The 20,566-nt window shown below is 31.8% G+C and overlaps 1 protein-coding gene across 1 annotated transcript; it reads left to right on the top strand.

Annotated features, from left to right (window-relative positions):
- The first annotated feature begins 17,215 nt into the window (after positions 1 to 17,215).
- On the top strand, positions 17,216 to 17,989 carry LOC117905544 (opioid growth factor receptor-like). The gene has a single exon (XM_034818443.1). It carries the CDS (start codon positions 17,216 to 17,218, stop codon positions 17,987 to 17,989), a length of 774 nt encoding a protein of 257 aa, XP_034674334.1.
- The last annotated feature ends 2,577 nt before the right edge of the window (positions 17,990 to 20,566 follow it).

Here is a 20,566-nt window from a genome sequence, read left to right on the forward strand (position 1 = left end):
GTTTTTATGTAATTTCATCTGTTTGAATGATCCCAGGTGGAAGAAAATGCAAGGGAAGAAATCGGGAAGAAATTGGAGCGAAAACAGAGCAAAAACAGAGCAAAAACAGGGAAGGAAAAGAGCTCTGCGAGATTTCGCAGCCAAAGAGGATTTTTCTGCGAAAATGGATTTTTGTTGCGAAATCAATTCGCAACACTTTTGAGTCCTCTGCGAAAGTTTTCGCAGCTGTGAATCCAAATATGGCACACGAGTGCCACTTCGCAGCACAAGAACCCCAACTTCGCAACTGCGAAGTGGTCTGCGAACCACTAAAGCACAAAAAAGCCCCATTCCGCAGCGATATCTCCATTTCGAAGAGTGTTTCGCAATTGCGAAACCGATTTTTGGCACATGAGCGCCATTCCGCAGCATAGTGACTCCAATTTCGCAGCTGCGAAGTGAGCTGCGAAAGCGATTTTCTCCTACGAAACGCCCAATTTTGCTGCGAAAGTGATTTTCTTCTGCGAAACCCAAAATGACCTTTCATATTCTGGTATTCTTTATAAATACCGGTCATTTGGGCTGCGAAACCATTTCAGAAAGAGGAAAAGTCGCAGCAACTGTCTCTTCACCTCCTCTCCATCGCCCGACACCGCTAGCACCTCCGTTCGTCCCCTCCGTTCATCAACGTCGCCCAAACCTCGTAATGGCACGAACCAGAGGCGCGAAGTCTTCCTCCCCGTCCGCCCAAAATCCAGCCCCGCGCAAGACGCCTGTGCAAGCTTCAACCTCTGAGCCTCCACGACCAGAAGTTGTTTCGCCGCCTCAGAAGCCCGCTCCAAATAAGCGCTCAGCCAAGCCCGTAGTTCAAACGCCGCCGGCAAGGCACTACCTTACCAGGTCAGGGGGCCGACCCCTGCAAAAGCGAGCTAGAGTGGAAAGCTCGGAACCCATCGACTTGACAGGGCAATCCCCTGTTCAATCCCCTATTCCATCTCTAGAGGCCACTCCTGTGCCATCTCCGGCACCGCCGGCGAAGCCTCAAGCAAGACAGCCGCCGCCTCCTAAGCCACAAATTCCATCTGAGCCAGCTCTGGAAGCGATAATCAGGCGTCCAATGCTCACTCAGCCTCCAATTGAAGGCAATTTGGACTGCAGAGCTAGGCCATTCCATTCTGAGCTGTGTTTTGACACAGCTGCCTTTCAATTGCGACCAGAGCTTGAAGGTTCTTTCCAATTGCTGCGAAGATATCAAATGGAGCAGCTTCTGACCCCGCGGGACTTCTTTTATCCAAGAGTGGCCATGGATTTTTATCAATCCATGACTACTCAGCAAGTCAGGGATCCTACCTTAATTCATTTCACTATTGATGGGAGACATGGCATCCTGGGAGCTCGTCACATAGCTGAGGCCTTGCATATCCCATATGAGCCTAGCCATTTTGATGATTTCCGAGCTTGGGCCAGTCCATCTCAGCTGGAGATGGTGCATATCCTGTCTGGAGGAGCTTCCAGAAATCCATATCTGTTGAGGGGGGAACTTCCTCCAAGGATGTTCCTCATTGATGCCCTTTTGCACCATAATATCTATCCCCTCCAGCATTGGACTCAGAGAAGAGGAATTCTGTTGGAGGCTTTGTTCAGAATGTGTGAGGGATACTTTTTTGGTCCTCACCACTTGATCATGGCAGCCCTTCTCTATTTTGAAGAGAAGGTGCATAATAAGAAGTTGTCAAGAGCTGATGTCATCCCTCTTCTCTTCCCAAGGCTGCTTTGCCAAATTCTTGAGCATCTGGGGTACCCAACAAAGCCTCAGCAGGAGCGAAAGAGGATTTGTAGGGATGTGTTTACTTTCGAAAAATGGAGCAACATGACAGCTTATAGGATGGAGCAGCCAGAGCTTCCACAGCCAGCTCAGGCTCCAGCTGCTAGGAGAGCATCCCCACGTCTTATACCTGAGGGTATACCTGTTGCCTCTCCCTCCACAGCCAGAGCCTCTCCAGTCCCTCCCGTTGCTCCAACATCAGTACAGCCTTCCACATCAGCCGAGCCTAGGATGGCCATCCCTATTTCTGAATATAGGGATTTATGCCAGGCATTGTAGACCTTGACTGCCTCTCAGAGCAGCCTTGCTCAAGAGATGGCAGCCTTGAGAGCTCGCCAGGAGCAAATGATGACCACTCAAGCTCAGCATACTACTATATTGAGGCAGCTTCAGCATCATTTTGGCCTCCCAGCAACTGATGAGCATGTCACTCCTACCACAGCAGAGCCATCTCCTTAGGCCATCAGCACCAGCACCACTCTCCTATCTGAATATATATATATATATATATATATATATATATATATATATATATATATATATATATATATATATATATATCTATTATATATTTCCTTTGTGTATTTAGTTTTAGTTAGTTATATATGAAATCCCTCACATTTTGATAGCATATTTGGGATTACTTGGATCGCTTGTATTACTTCTTTTCCAGCTGTACTCAAATGATTAAAGTAATACAAAGTCTAGTTTGTGTTAACTCTTAGCATTAATTTATTCTTATTTCCTTTGCTCACACCTTTTATTCTTTTTGAAACATGTGGTTTCTCCAATCAGTATTCGAAATTGATATCACCCAGGAGGTACCACTTCCTTCCTTTAATTTCAATCACCCATATCACATTGAGGACAATGCTCAGCTCGGTTGGGGGGAGATATGAGGAAAGAAGTTTGCCAAGTTGAAGGAAGTATGCTAAGTTATTTTGATATTTTAGCCTTGTCTAGTAAATTAGTTGTAGTTGTTTGTTTATTACTATAATCTCCATGGTTTATGAAGAAAAATTTTCAAATTAAAACAGGAGAAGCTGAACTTTTGCTTTGTATCTAACTTAGAGTTTGGATTATGCTTGCTAAAGTGGTTCAATTGTTGAAACTTCTATTGAAATCAAGTTTAGTCCTTCCACTTTAAGCTATCCACACACTGTGCACAATAGGTTCCGAGTATATGATGAAAAACTATTTCCCCCTTGACTTAGAAAATTTTGGGACTTGGTACCTTTGACCTCATTTTAATGATATTGAGACACCCTATGAAAGGCCAATGAGCCTTTGAAAAAGAAAAAGAGATAAAATAAAATGTTTGCTTGCCTTGAAACCCGAGCAAGGTCTGAGGGGTATATGGTGAAAACCTTTAAAACCTGGTGCCCTAAGCCTTAATTGGTTGGGAGTCACCGGCCTCAATGCTCATTACAAGGGTGGACAGGTGGAGTTAGCATATGGTAGGCAAAAAGGGTTTATGAAAAAGTCCGGAGTAAAATCCGAGGAGTTAGTGGTTGAAAGATCCTTAAAGCTTGATGCCCTAAACCTTAATTGGTTGGGAGTCATCGATGGACCCCCGTTACATGGACAAAACAGAAAAGAATGCCCCTTAAGCCTGCTACCTCATACCAAAAAAAAAAAAAATGTGTATTCTCTGTTTATTGAATTTGGTCAGTTTGCTAAGTGTTGAAAAGAGATAGGTTGGGGGGAGAGATTAGTTTGGCATACTATATTCGGATTCTATCATCTTACACTTAGATTTTTGTGGAAGATTAAAGTTTGGTTCTTTGGAAGTAAAGATGATTTTAAAACTTCAATTTGCATAATGCATTCCCTTGATCAATGGTATTTAGCAAAGTTTTTTATAACTCTTGTTAAAATTTGAGGCTATATTTCTTTAATGTTCCATGTGAGAGTTTTGTCAGTCATGCCACTTAAATATTTTTTGGAAGTGATTAGCATGATTTGTAAATTATGGTATTTTTATTTTATTTTTTCTCTCCTTCATTGCTAAGGGACTAGCAATATGTCAATTGGGGGGAGTGATTACTACTCAAAAAGTGCTATTTGATAGCTTGTAATTAATCTTTTTAAACACTTTTGAGTAGTAGTTTTTGCCTTTTAACCCAATTAACATGTTAAGGCCCCTTTCAATCAATTCTAATCAAATTGCCTTAAGTTTTGGTGTTTTGATAGCTTTTTGATCACCAAAGCAATATGAGATTGAGGAGAGTTGTTTGGAATTCTTGTCTTCTACACACATTATGAGTGTTTTGTGGCTGCTCCACACGTGCATTCTCTACCTAATCTATCCGTTCATGAACCTACTCCATCTTCGCTCTCAACACTCTTCTCATCTTACCCATTAAATCTTTTGTTAGAAACTTCAGATCAACCTCTTCTGATGCATTCCCAAAAGTCTCTTTGTCCTTTTCGTCTAACATTTTTGCTACAAACAAAGTTAGAAAAAAAAAAAACCCTCGCACACTCGCTCACATGTTTCACTCAAAGAATGATTCACTCAACTTTCACTCGTGTTTTCACACAAAAGCATATTATTAGCTTTTACCCTCTTTTGTGCTTACCACTCTTGTCTTTTTCCACTCGTATAGGTTTTTATCAAACTAATAAAAAAAATATCAAGATTTCTAGCAACAATTCACCAAGGACTCACCAAGAGAAATTTGGATTTGAGGGCTTAGCAAAGTAAGGTTATGTCATGAGTTTAAGGGTTTCAAAATTGACACAAAAGAATTAGTTCTTTTGAGCCTACATATTTAGGGTTTGTTTGGAGCAAGAAATTCGGATTTGTGGAATTGAAAAAAAAACACAAAGATGTAAAATTGAAACAAGAATTACAAGAGTTACACCACAATATCACTTTCTTTCAATTTTGTTTTTTTTTTCCTTTCAAATTTTTTTTCTTTTTCAAATAAAAAAAACAGGCAAACCTATAACTAGTGCCAAACTCTAATACCAACTGATACAATCCGCACCACAAAATTGAGAAACTTGCGGATCAAGAATGGCTCCAAGATCGTCTAAAAACAAATTTATATGAAACCGCGACCTGTTGCTTCTTTGGAAGCAAGAACCTTGGTATAATGAAGACTCCACAATCAATTATGGAAAGATTGATTGATAAATTGAAGAAGAACGCCACAAAAATCTTTCTGATAAGTTCAAAGAGTTCTAAAGGAATCAAAGAGAATTTTCTCTCACAAAATTATGAATGAAATCTGTATTATTTTTCAATAAGTAGATGACTATTTAAATACAAAGAGGTCTACGAATTTGGCAGTTAGAAAATCCCCAATAGTCTGCCTAGGATTCATAGATAGCTAGAAAAGGGAAACTAAAATATCCTAAGTTGGATTATGAAAATTGAATCCATTATTTCCTAAAATCATGCTTACCCCAAAGTAAAATGGAAATAAGGGAATTTTTAATTTATTACTTCCTCATAAAATTCAAAAATTAAAATATAATAATAAATAAGAAAGGTAATTTAGCAATCTTAAAAGATTGCTTTAGATTGCGCTAGCCAATCTCCTTGATAAGTCAAAAATTGGGTAATCGCCAATTTAGGAAACTCCATTCAATCCACACAATTTGTGACCTATTCTCCTTGATGGGTTCTTATAGACTATTCCAAAGCTTGAATCATGTAAATCCAACCTTTTCACTAGCTTTTTCTCGAGAAAATTGGCTTATTTGAATGGGAATGTGAACTATTTTTGGGCTTTCCTTTTTGGGCAGGTTGGGGATTCTACTTTTAGTTTTAGAACAAAGTGGATATGTGTGATAGACTTAACAAGTTTGTCCATGAATCTACAAGTAAAGAATAACTACAACCAGAGTTGTGGGACTTTGATTTTTATCTTGAAACTTGGGCATTTTAATTCCCAGCATTGTGGGAAAGAATTTTTTGGAATGTCTTTGATAGTGTGGGCATGCAGCTAGGTAGTTGCCATGTAATTTTACTTGTTCTTTCAAGTTTTTTTTTTTTTTTTTTTTTTTAGCATGTGATTAGATTCACAATAAGAGTGCAACTGCACTGTGTAATCTTGTATCAGTACTCATGATGAATTAATAAAAATATGTATAAAGCATAAGTTAATTTTAAAATCACAATATATATCAAATTTTGAGTACTACATTCTACACTCTAAGTCTAAGACTATGGTTTTTTCTTTTTTCAATAATAAAAAAATTCATAAATATAGACTTAATTCTAATGATATAAGAAAATTTTGAAAAAATATGTTGAAAAAAGAGTACATGTGCAGTTCAATAGGAAAACATTGAGAAAAGATGGAAAGGTTTTCAAAAAATTTAAATTATATGGGTTTTTGAATAAAACTTAGGTTAGATGATTAATTATATCTAATTAAATTTTTTGTTGAAGTTTATACATGGTCAAATAATATAAAATCTTAGTCATAGATCTTATTTTTATTAATGATACTACCTTAAGAAAGTGAAAATGTAGGCCTAACAAGATATCCCCAAAATTACAATCTTTATCCTAATTTTTTAATGTCTTCGTAGATATATCAATGCTAGGTAAAAATAAATCAATTTCATGTACCATAATAATTAATTATGTAGTGAATACGAGATTTATATGGAAAACCCACCTAGAAATCCTTACATGTAAAACATTAAAAATGGATTTTTGACCATAAATAAGCCACTAAATAGTAGAAAAAAAGTGCATTGATTTACTTGATTGAATGTTCCTACTGTTTAAGGTCTTATATCATTAGCACCTAACACTACTCTCATACATTCTGATGCAATACTCCCTTGTGCTTAATTCTTAGTGGATCACCTTAAAAATCATATTGAAGTGACTCAAATCCTTGACCTCAAAATTGCCAAAATGTATTTTTCAAGAATGCTGTTAAAGAGTGAGAGGTGAAGTATTGATAGGGATTACTAATCCCTTGTACATCATATTCAATATGATAAACTTAAATAATAATAATAATAATAATAATAATAAAACCTTAGAGTTTAATTTGGAAAACCATTATAATTGCAATTTTTATGAAAAACAAAATAAAAATACTAAAAAATTATCCAATGTTTGAACATCCCTCAAGAAACATTTGAACAAAAAAAAAAGAATGTTTAGATGTTACCATGAGTGTTTGTACATCCTGAAGGATGTGTAAATGCCTCATTCGTGTGTTCAAACTCTCCATTCGAGTATTTAAATGCTCATGGCCCTTTTTGTACTAAGATGTGTTGTAACATTCACAATCATGTTTGTCAATTGAAAGTTGTTTTAGTTATGCTCAATTGTGGTACAACTAAGCTACACTTTGCATCTATTGTTATTTTGCATCAAGATTAGGCACTAATGTAGTCATTTCGAAGTTGTATTATGTATCTTCCATGTAATGGTACTCTGTTTATTCCTATTTTATAACTTATTCAAATGTCCAAACAAAGAATACTGCTAAAACTACAAAAAAAAAAAAAAAAAATACATATGAAGTTACCAATTTTGGATCATGAAATTTAGAAATTAGAGTCGAGCGAGTTTTTGAAAATTAGTTGAAATATTTCAAGGAAGGTAGCCTTGTATACCCTTGTACATTAATACATTTACCTTATACACTTAGTGTAAATTCCTTGTACACTTGCACAAATTCCATGGACCTAAAATGTAATGTCTGCATATGGGTGGGTTAACCATGTTTCCATTGTCATGACTAAGGGAAAAAGGAAAAAATTAAACCTAATTTGTGTTCCTATTCATCATTAGTGAGGTAGGTAATCGAATGAACATGTATGATGTCAAAAAAATGCAATGGATAATTGTGTCATCAAGCAATGTGTCTGTGGAATGTCTCTCATCCTTGACAAAGGGAAATGAGCAAGCAAGTTTTTGAAAATCAATTGAATTCCTTCAAGGAAGGTATCCTTGTACACCCTTGTACAGTTAGTACATTTACCTTGTACACCTAATGTAAATACCTTATAAATCTACACAAATTCCATAGACCTAGAATGCAATGTGTGAATATGGGTGAGTTAATCATGATTTCATTGTCATGGCTTAAGGAAAAAGGAAAAAATTGAACCTAATTTATTTTCCTATTCATCATTAGTGAGGTAATCGAATGACATGTACGATGTCAAAAAAATTCATAGAATGAGTGTGTCATCAAGAAATGTGTCTATGGAATGTCCTCCATCCTTGGAAAAAAGAAATGAGTTAGCGAGTTTTTTAAAATCTATTAAATTCCTTCAAAAAAAAAGGTAGCTTTATACACCCTTGTACATTTAGTACATTTACCTTGTACACTTAGTGTAAACCTTTGACATTTGCACAAATTCCATAAACCTAGAATGCAATGTGTGCATATGAGTGGGTTAACCATGTTTCCATTGTCATGACTCAAGGAAAAAAGAAAAATTGAACCTAATATTTTTCCTATTCATCATTAGTGGGGTAGGTAATCCGATAAACATGTACGAGGTCAAAAAAATGCATGAGATAAGTGTGTCATCAAGCAATGTATGCCATCCAATGATTTGGTAAAGAAAATGGTGGATGACTTAGGGTCAAATTTTTTTCCCTAAACATCATTACTAAGGAAAGTACTGGAATTTCCATGTGGGAGTTAAATAAAGTGCATGACATGAGTGTGCAATCCTTAGGTAATAAGGAAAATAAAGGAATAGTTCAAAATTGATTGAAACATTTCACAAAAGGTAGTCTGTTAAACCCCTTGTACACTTAATACATTTCTCTTGTTTAGTTAGTGTAATACTCTTATACAGTAATGGAAATTTCATATCCCTCGTAATGAATATGTGCCTATAGGTGTGTTAAACATGACTTTAATAGTTTGGTTTATTAAAAGGCGAAAAACTTAAATTCAAATTTTATTTTGCCTAAACATCATTCATGGGATAGGTATTTGAATTGCCATTTGCGAGTGTAATAAAGTGCATGAGAGGAGTGTGTCATGAAAGAATGTGTATGAGAAGAGTCTTCATTCCTTGGTTGAGGAAAATAAGATAAGGAGTGGTTCAGAATCAATTAATATCCTTCACAAAAGGGCAACCTTGTACACCCCTTGTTCAATTAATGTATAGACCTTGTATAATTAGTGTAACACCTTTGTATAGTGGCACAAATTCTATACATAATACTGAATAAGCTCAATATGTGTCTTATCCATGCTTCCATTAATTTGGTTGAGAAAATGGAGAAAAACTTGAATATAAAGCTCACTCCCAAATAATCATTAGCAAGGTTAGTATTCAAATTGTCATGTGCAAGTATACAAACGTGCATGAGATGAATATGTGATAAAGGAATGCGTATGAGGAGATTTCCCTAATCTTAGGTGAGAGGAAAAAGCAAGGGAGTGAATCAGAATCGATTGAAATCTTTTACAAAAAGATATTTAAAACAATTAAAACACGTAAAAGAAATTTTAATATTTACTATTGATATTACAACATTATATCTTATTTATTTTTTATCAATAATATCTCATATTTAAATTAAAAAGTAATTTATTTTAATAGATCAAAATATGCACAATTAATCTGTTACTTTGTTAATTATGGATATATTAAAAAATTTCTATTATACAAAAAAAATAACAGAGAAAAAATAATTAAAAGAGTAATAAATAAATAAATATATATAATAATATATATATATATATTATATATATATATATATATATATATATATATAATATATATATATATAATTTGGCTATTTAATTATTTTTCATGTAAAGATGGTAACACAAAAAAACACACAATTGGCCAATTCCTTTGTTTAATTGTGAACATAGTATATATTTTTTTATTATTATTAAAATAACTAATGGAAAAAATAAAAATAATAATCAATAAATGAAATTTAATTCTTTTTATTATTTTCATATAAGAAAAAACAAGGTTTTCAATTTTCATTTTTAAAAATAGTTTTCATTTTTTAAATAAATGTATTTTCAAAAAGAGACAATATAGAAAATAAAAATAAAAACTCGAAAAATATTTTTAAGCCAAACTTAAACATAGCCTATATAATTTTTAACTACTTGTTTTCATCTAAAATGAGTAAATATATCATTCAACCATTTTATACAAGAAAAATTTAATTTCTAATATACTATGTACTCACACAACCCACTTCTAAAATAAGATCATAGGAAAACATTTTAGTTGGGTATTTAAAATAAAAACTCTTCATCCATCCTTTTTTTTTTTTTTTTTTCTTATTTTAATAAACTTTCAATTAATTCAAATCATTAAAAAAAAAAAATTCCTTAGAAGATAAATTTGCAAAATTTCATATAACTTATTACTAGAAGTCATGTTCAAAAAGTTATTAAAATAAGGAAGGAAAAATATTAAAATAAATTTTAAACCTTTTATTTTAGAATAGTAAAAAAAAAAAAAAAACTTAAAAATGCCTTTTAATATAAAAGAAAAGAAAATTGTGAATATGTTTTTTTTTAAATAGTGTTTTAATCATTAAATTATTTACTTTTAAAATGTAAAAGATAGGTTTCATTTATTTAAATTAATATAATTTTTAAAAAGTATTTTTCAAAATAGTTTTAAATCATTAATGTAATTTTTATTTATATTTTAAAAATAAAAAATAATGTGATTTATTTTTTTTATAAAAGAGTTTAGAAAAACAATGAAAAATCCAAAAATGGTTAAATAAGGAAGAATTTGTTAGAGTTGGCATGTGAAGAGTGGTGGAATAAAGACAAAATGATGGGTCCACAAACACCACAAGAGTTGGAACAATTTATTATATTTGATGTGGTAAATCAAATGGGTATTTTTGTCCATTATTATTTCATATCCTTGCCATCTATTATGGGTGATAGAAGGACCTTGAGCCAATTTCTAGGTCCATCTGGGTTTAAAACACAATTCTCCCTTTAAATATAATCACATAGTATTGTAACCTAGAATTTGATTTAAAATTCACGAAATTATAGCCATAAATTTAATTATAAACTTTAACATTTCTATATTAAAACTTAAAAGTTTTAAAATTTTATTGAATTATAGTAACTGTTACAACTTATAGCGTTGGGATGACATCGTTGTCAAGGTAATGGCGTCTTCAGAATTGCCTTATTATTAGTCAACAACAACGCTTTAGGGTGGAGCTGGAGGTGAAGATAGTGACGTAGAAACGGGAAGTTGTAGTTATCAGGATGGCATCATCATTGGGATGAGATCATCATCAATCGGCGGTGACGCTTTGGGTCGGGGTTGGAGGGGGCGACAATGGTGTAGAAAGGAGGAGTTGGAGATGGAGGCAATGAGCGAATGTGAAGGTAGAAGGTAGAGAATGGGTAGAGGGGCAAAACAACGTCGTTTTGATGCAAAATGCATCAAAATGATGTTTCAAAATGGAGGAAAAAAAGGGTCTTTCGAACTATTTGGATTGTCCAAAATTGATCAGGTTAGCTAGTTCACTGATCCAACCACCGATTTCAATGGTTCAAGGTCGGCTCAAAGACGAACCGGACCAAAATAGTGACCGACTAATGGTTTGACTGTTGGGATTGAGCCCCAAAAAGCAAGACATGATGTAACAAAGTTAAACTTAACTATCACTTTTTTATCCCTTTAGTATATTGACATTGATTTGAGCATTTAACCCATGTCTCTTACACTATACATAACTTAGGTGAATCAAGAGTTGCATAGAAAATACAAGTCATGGGTTCCTTGTAAGTAGATAAGTTGTTGATAGTTGGTTCATGGATTTGGGCAATCCAATAGAGACTGTAGTGCACTACCTCTTAATTGGTGGGATGACTTGTCTTGGCCATCAGGATGGGTTTCCCATGGTGAGTGCACTAGTGTATGTGATGCACATTGAACAAGCCTTACGGTAAATCATGGTATAAGACTATCAATTGTCATGATTCACCAAGTTACTATACTGCATGGACTTTCAACCTTGAGAGAATATTGAGTTTGTGCCAAAATCAATAAGAGGCTTTAACCTATGGGTGAGACCCTAAAGTGGGTCATATGTCCCTATGGATTGGGTCACTATTGATGGAGGTTGATGGCAATAGGTATTCTCAATAGAGGCACCATGATATCTCATGGGATTCAGACAGTGTGTCCCCTTGGGTGATCCAAAAGACATGTGATGATGAAATCTATGGCCATAGTAATTCCTTTAGTAGAATTTGACATATGCTCATTGAAGCTAGAGTATGTCATTTGATCACATAATAAGTGTGATCTGTAATTTAGGGATTTGAGAGGTAATCTTGATAGGTGATAGTACTACCTTATTAAATTACGTACATCAGTTCATGGGGAGTTTGCATGCAGTAGATAGTAGGTCATGAACCTAAGCACTTGGTGTCTCATTGTAATATACATAGGGTATTGGAGTATAGTTGACTCTCTGTAGTGGGATGTTGAGTCAATTTCAGAATTTGATTATGAGAAAGCCAGTACTCCTATAGGTCCCAATGGTCCCTGCTCTGAGCTTATATTCTTTGATGGCATGGTTTATGAAGGTTGGATGGGTTATTAGTTCACTTTTGTGCATGAAGGCGTTTTGGTAATTACACAAGGTTGTACAAGGATAAGTGAGTGGTATGTTTGGACTAGGCTAATTGATAAATTAGAGCCTTATATGGTTAATTAATCAATTAGCAACCTTTTTGGGCTAGATTAAGTGATCCAAGCCCATAGTGAGCTTAAATGACTTAAGCTCAATAGGAAGCCTATAAATACCTTTTTAGGGGTTAGGGTTTCCAAGTCTTGTCATTCTCCCCTTTAGTCTAGAGATAGAACCCTAGTTTTCACCCTTGAGATCACCATCTTAGTGCCTAGACACAAGGAAGAGCCATCAAGCGGAAGATCATGGTATTTACGAGATATTATGACTTTGGAGCTATCTACACCGATTGGAATTGATCCGAGAACATCCAAATCAATGGTGTGTGGTTTTATTCTCTAGATCTATGTTTTTTATGGTATCCACATTTTTTTTTAATACGTGTTTATTTGTTATGATAGATTTAGAGAGCCTATGATAGATTTGGATGCACCCTACACGATTCAGGGCATGAGAATGGAGTAATCCAGGGTTCCCAACACTGGCAAATCGAATCGCCGGTTTGGTCCAGTTTTTAAAACCATGATATTAAAGCCTATAAAAATTTAAAAAAAAATTATGGTGAAAAATATTGTGATAAAGGTCTTCACTTTCTCATCTAAAAACTAACTGGTAGTTAATATAATCAAGCTAATCCTCTTATCTTAAGATTTAATAGTTAGAAAGTACAAAGTAGGACATTCATTTCAGGATATTGATTATCTTGATAGTTAGGGCTGCAATTTGGGCAGGTTGATCGGGTTAATAGCTAACCCAAGTCCAACTCAAATTAGAAAACAATCAACCTAGGTTCAACCTAAACTAATTTATAACATGAGGTACTCAACCCAACTCTAACTCAACCTTATGTTTCTAAATTCGGGTTGAATTTAGATTGATGAGATTAAACTCGAGTTGATTGTGTTAGACTCGAGTTGGTCGAGTTGATTAGGTTGCATGATTCAAAATCCATTCATATTGGTTTTTAAAAACTTTTTTCTATAAATTTATACCAAACTTTAAACAATAAATAAGATAAAATTTCAAGATAATAATAATAATAAAAAACTTATATATCTTTCTAACAAATAAAAAAGTATATAATATAATTATAATTTGATATCTGTTCTTTAAAATCTAAAAAGAAAATGAATATTATTATGCTAGATAATAAACATTATAAATATTGTACAAAAAATTAAATTGAGTTCAAGTTAGGCTCAAATTGTCTAAACCTTGGCCCGAGCCCAACCACATTCAGTTTAGGTTGAAAAAAATTAACCCAAGCTCAATCCTAGTATTGAAAATATTTGTCCAAATATCAAGTTCGGTTTAGGTTGGGTTTGACCAACCCATTCAAATTGCACCCATATTAATACTAGATTAATAGCACTGCTTAACATATTCGATGTTGCACACTTATCTCAAGTTCATTTTTCAACAACCATTTTCCCACAAAGCAACATTATTACATTCCAAATATATATATATAACTCTATTTTAGCTAATGAAATATATCAAATTTTGTAATACTAAAATTAGAGCTTTTCAAATCACGATTTTATTTTGACTTTTATCGAAAGAAAAAACATATATTCTACATGAGTTTGTATGTATGAATGTGTATTTTGTTACATGGGTCAATTTTATGAAATAACGAGAAAAGACAATAAAAGAATGAGAATAAGAACACACAAATCCACATGGAAAACTCTAGATGGGAAAAACCATGGACAAAGGAGAAGGAAATCCACTATATAAAATATTGGTACAAGAAGGGAGAATTAGAGCAGCTACAATAGAAGCACAACCATCATAACCCTAAACTATACACCAACACACACATGCATATGCACACTCATACCGCACTCGTGCACACGCACACGCACACACACACGCACCAAACTCTAATAGTCAAAGATAAGATATCTTTTAAAAAGATGATTTTAATTGAAGTAATAAAAAAAATAAAAGATGAAAAATAAAATACTTATTAATAAAAAAAATCATTTAAAAAAAAACAATTATTAAAGTGTGGCATTTGTCTAATTTTTATTTTTATTAAATATGGAAGAACTTTTATGACAACTAACATTTTCTAGATTAGTATTTATGTAAATATTACTATTATTTTTTAAATATGAAACAACTTTTATGAGAATTAAAATTTCTTGGATTTTCATGTTAAGTTATTTTTTAAGTCATAATTTTTTTGAAAAAAGTAAAACTTTTACAAGAAGTAATATTTTCTTGACTTATATATTAAGTTATTTTTTAAATCATAACTCATTTGAGTAGAGTAAAATATTGATTTTTTTTCAAATACGTGTTTTATACTAGAAGTGCTTTGTAAAAACACTTTCAAACAAATCATAGATGTAGAAGTTCTTATTAAACTTTAAAAAATATCTTTTAACTTTCAAAAGTTGATTCAAATAAGACTTAGAGCTCGTTTGACTAAGATTTTAGGAAGTATTTTCAACCTTTTTAATACTTAAATTTTTTTATCATTCCGATCTAAGAAAAAATAGAAGTGTTTCTTAAAATCACTATCAAACATACTTTTATTCATCATAAAATTAAAATAATAATAATAATAATAATAATAATAATATATTTCTTATAATATATCTCATATTTGTATATTATAAAAAAAAAATTAATTTTATTTCTTTTCAATATATTTTAGGTTAGTTAAAACTCAAAATGAAACAATATTTTACTAATTATATTTTATAAAAAAATGTTCATACTTTTTTTAATCATACCCATACCAACCTAACCCAACATTTCTTTTAAAAAAATCTCATATTCTTATCGCATTCCATTTTAAAAAGGGAGAATTATGTTTTGGGGGTAGATGGGCCCCAAATTAACAAAAGGTCCATGTAACTCTTCAAATTAAGTCCAAGACCCAATGAAAGTATGGAAATTGAATTGAAAGATATCATCCTTCAGTATTTCCAAAAATGCCCTTTGTTGATTTTGAAAAAAAAAATTAATATTTTTGAAAAATACTTTTATTTAATTTAATATTTTTTATTTAATATAAATTTTTTAAAAATACTTTTATGTAATATAATATTTTTTTAAAATACTTTTATTTAATTTAATTTTTTTAAAATAAATTTATTTAATTTAATATTTTAAAAAATATTTAATTTAATATTTTTTTAAATACTTTAATTTAATTTAATATTTTTGAAAAAAAATTAATTTATTATTTTTGAAAAAAAATTATTAAAAAAATTATTTAACTTAATTTTATAAAATATTTTATATGTGTTCTTAAAGGTATATTTGTCCGTTACTATTTCATATCCTTCAACTCAATTTAAAGAGTTATATGGACCTTTTGTTAATTTGGGGGTCCATCTACCCCCAAAAGATAATTCTCCCTTTTAAAAACTAGCCTTTATAGGGTTTATCTATCTCTGTAGCAAACATAAAGAAATTAAGTAAATCTCAAATCAAGGAAAATAAAAACAAAAAAAATAATTTATATTAAATGAAGTTTAGTTGTATGGTTACCTTAAACAAAGGAAGACAATAAATAAATTTCCATTAAAATGCAAGACCAATAAAAATGTGTTTTATTTATGTTAAAATAATTTTGTAGTTTTTATAATTATTTTGAGATCCACTTATTATTAAAATAAAAAATGGAAAATAAAGTCAATCAAGTAAATTAATATTATATATATATATATATATATACAATTAAGATCGTGTTTTTTTTTTTTTCTTAGAACTTAAAACTAAATAATAATTAATAGTATTAAGTATTAAATGGTATATTTTTATAATATTTTATTTCTATTAAATATTATAAATGAAAAAAAATCAACATGTTTTTTTCTATTTAAAAAAAACTAAATATTTTAATTTTTTTAATTCAAAAAAATTTATAATAAATAATAAAAAATTAGAAAATCGACAAAAAGCTAACAAAAAAAAACACTCTCTTAGTATCAAAGTGAAAAACTAAATACATACATATATATATATATATATATGCAGAGAATATTATTTAGCAGCAAGTTTGTAATTTTTTGAATTTTTATTAATATTTAGGTGATTAGGAAGCTTTATGTTATTAATTTTCATTCTTATTTTCTAGGGATTTAGTTTATCCTAAATTCTATATGATTATTTTCTATCTGTTTAAGGAATTAGTGAATCCAAAATTCTATCTTATTGTTAAATTTTTCTCTAATGATCAAGAGTACGTTATTCTATTTACTTTTTAGTCTCTCCTTATAAGGTATCACAGCCTCTCTTGGTAGGAGATCTCCAACCTCGATATCCTAATAAAGAAAAGGTTGATTATGATTATTTGCTAATAGATTTATATCATGTTGCATGTGACAGATATTAGAATTCATGAAATATATTGCGGGTCTAAATAATATAAATTTTATTATTTTGGAAAGGAACTATTCGGAAAAGAAAATAATCAATAAGGAAAAAAAAAAACACCTTTTTTAATGAGTTACTCTCAATAGTTGATGGGTCGACCTTAATATATTCCAAATATAGGACACAGTTGAGAATTCTACGTACATAAAAGAAAAAAGAAAGGACACGATTATAGAAAGACAGGTGGAAAGTCTATAAATTAGGGTGTCCTTAGAAATAGTGCAACTTTATAACCAAATTAATTGTGCATGGCTGGATGAAATGGCTTGTGAGTTTTGACTTTTGAGTGCATGAGAAGGCTGTATAAGTATATAACAAGAGTGTTTTGGAGATGAAACACAGCCTCTTAAGTCTTAACCATGGAGGTCCTGAGGACTTACCTCCTCTCTTCATTCATATTTTGCTTGCTCTCTCTTGCTGCTGGTCGATATGAGATAAGAAGGCTTGTTCCTTCAGGTCCTGATCCAATGGAGCCTCCTGAAACACCATCAACTTCATTTACCAAAACCCAGTTTGGGATGAAGAGGCTTGTTCCTACAGGTCCTGATCCAGTGGAGCCTCCTGAAACACCATCCACTTCATTTACCAAAACCCATTTTGGGGTGAAGAGGCTTGTTCCTTCAGGTCCTGATCCAGTGGAGCCTCCTGAAACACCATCCACTTCATTTACCAAAACCCAGTTTGGGATGAAGAGGCTTGTTCCTACAGGTCCTGATCCAGTGGAGCCTCCTGAAACACCATCCACTTCATTTACCAAAACCCATTTTGGGGTGAAGAGGCTTGTTCCTTCAGGTCCTGATCCAGTGGAGCCTCCTGAAACACCATCCACTTCATTTACCAAAACGCATTTTGGGGTGAAGAGGCTTGTTCCTTCAGGTCCTAATCCAGTGGAGCCTCCTGAAACACCATCCACTTCATTTACCAAAACCTATTTTGGGGTGAAGAGGCTTGTTCCTTCAGGTCCTAATCCACTGGAGCCTCCTGAAACACCATCCACTTCATTTACCAAAACCTATTTTGGGGTGAAGAGGCTTGTTCCTTCAGGTCCTAATCCAGTCGAGCCTCCTGAAACACCATCCACTTCATTTACCAAAACCCATTTTGGTGAAGAGGCTTGTTCCTTCAGGTCCTGATCCAGTGGAGCCTCCTGAAACACCAAGCTCGATTGCACAAGAAGAAGCTCCTCCAAGTTGGTGACCATAGAAAGGCAGGCAGTAAGGTGCCACATCTCAGAATTAAATGATACTGTATATTTCATGGGAGATCCTGGCCCTCTTCTTTGTTCTTGTAGCTGTGTTATCGTTGTGTCCATTATATCAATAGGCTAGAGGAGTAAGCATCCTAAATAATTGAGAGGTCATCATGTAAACTCATGTGGATCTCTCTATGTTTCTTTCAAAATAAGATATGTTTGGATCGGTGTGTTTGATAATTGTTTTTTAGGACAAAATAAATAAAAAGCCATGTTTGTTTAACACAAAATTGGTATTTTGTACGAATATTATTTAGTTATTTTCACGGCTGTTGTTCACGATTGCATGTATCTGCCTGCAAGATATCATTCATCTTTCTTATGGAATCCAAAGGCTTGTTCCTTCAGGACTTGGTCCTTTTCTATAGATCATGGGTTCAAAAAATAGTTGTAATTAGCATCCTAAATAAATGAGTGTTCATGTTAACAACTACCACATTGATGAGGGAATAATATTACTTTAGAGGCCACATTGATGAGGGAATAATATTACTTTAGAGGCTTTCTGGCTTGTAATGTTTTTTTTTTTTAAATGATCTCGTTTAATAAGTGTTTTTGAAAATAATTATGAAAAATAGTTTTTAAAAACAGTGGTTAAAAATAGTTTTTTAATACTTTGTAAAATAAAATGTATTGGGACTTGAAATGTTTTTAACATATTTTTTTAGTTTTTTAAATATATTTGAAAAACAATTATTACTTATAATGGTTTATTTTTAATAATTCTTCATGTATACATGATATTTTTTTAAATTAATCCTGAAAATAACTTAAAACAATTAAAAGATATATTTAAAAACACTATCTTTTTGTTTTTAAAAAATTTTATTATTATTATATATATTCCTTTTTAATATATATATTTTAGAATAGAAAATTATTTGTTGTACTAAAATTGTTCTCAAATCTTCCCATCCATGTTCAACACTTCAAGAAAATTGACTCTCAATGATAAAATATTGTCCTTAAAAAATTAAATTTTGTCTTCAAAAACATACATTTCCGGATTGATCATATCTCAATATATATATATATATATAGAACCTCCTTCGACAAATTGATAATCTTGATTAAATAATTTTTTTGCGGGTCTCAACTTGATACCAATATGCTAAATTAATAATTCAATAATTTTTTAAGATAATCTATAAAAAAAATCTTTGTAATTTCATATAGGATCCACTAACTAAATAAATTAATATTTTTTTGTTATGTAACTAAATTCAAATGATATGTCTAGGATATTGCTTGTTTCTTCAGAATCCTCTAAGATTTCTATATCAAACAAATGAAATATTTTCCCATTTTATTTTGGGAAAAATCATTCTTAGAGAAAATGTCATTATGAAAAAAGGTAATATCTCTTGAGAAAAATCTGAAAATTTATATCTAAAAGTAAGCATAAATGTGCCAATGAAAATATGGAATGACAGATTTCCATGCTGGAAATGACAATTTAAGAAGAATATTTGACTAGAAATAGAAAAAAAAATGAAATTATGGGAGAGAATCTAAAAGGGTTGTGGTTTTCAATGTAAGAATGTCAATTGACAAAAAGGTCATTATGATTCTTGTGGTATGCAATCCAAAGGCTTATTCATTTCGAAAATTAAAATATTAAAAGTTTTAGAAACATTGAGATTGGAAATTTACAAAAATATTGAGAAATAAACATTGGTATTCGAATTTTAAAAATTCTACTAAGCACGAAAATGGATAAAAATAAACTTATATAAGTATTGAAAAAACTTTTAAAATAATTAAATAAAAATAATAAATATATTAAAATTGTTTTATTGATGAAAACAATCTACACACGCATTCAAAAGGGTCTAGAGAAAACGTGAACTCACCAATGCTATTATAGGAGTCGTCTTGCTAATTCGTGTTTTATATTCTTATTCAATGTATCAATAAAATACAAGTTGGGATTGGTGCACTATAATTGGGTGTGTGCTTGTGTGGGTTTCTTGATTTAATTTCGTGTGCATTTTGGAAGGTTGACTTAGAGGAATCTCTATGTGGCCCTTATGTAAAAAATTATATAAGAGTTTTGCGCCTATGACAATAGTTATTTCGATAACGATTCACTAACTTAGAAACACATTTAGAGCCTGTTTGGCAATGATTTTAGGGTATGTTTTTAACATTTGTAATACTTAAAATTTTTTATCATTCAAATATTAGAAATGATAAAAACGCTTTCTAGAATCACTCCCAAACGGGTTCTTAATACCAAAGTGATGATCCATCTAATTTGGATGTATTAAAAGTCGTAAAAAATGATAATATTTATTATTTATAAATATTTATATTTTATTTACAATTTTATGTTTTTGTTGTATATAAACTTGGTAGGTTTCAAACCCCATTAGGGATGACAGCTCTATAGAACTGGGTTTTAAAAGCCACCTATCACTGTTTCAGATGCGATACTGTAATGGCAGCAAAAGACAAG

Source organism: Vitis riparia, chromosome 18 (assembly GCF_004353265.1).
Source record: "Vitis riparia cultivar Riparia Gloire de Montpellier isolate 1030 chromosome 18, EGFV_Vit.rip_1.0, whole genome shotgun sequence".
Taxonomy (NCBI): Eukaryota; Viridiplantae; Streptophyta; class Magnoliopsida; order Vitales; family Vitaceae; genus Vitis; species Vitis riparia.

What these genes read in the sequence shown, in the direction of transcription:
- LOC117905544 (XM_034818443.1), top strand. Translation starts at nt 17,216, where the DNA reads ATGGAGGTCCTGAGGACTTACCTCCTCTCTTCATTCATATTTTGCTTG.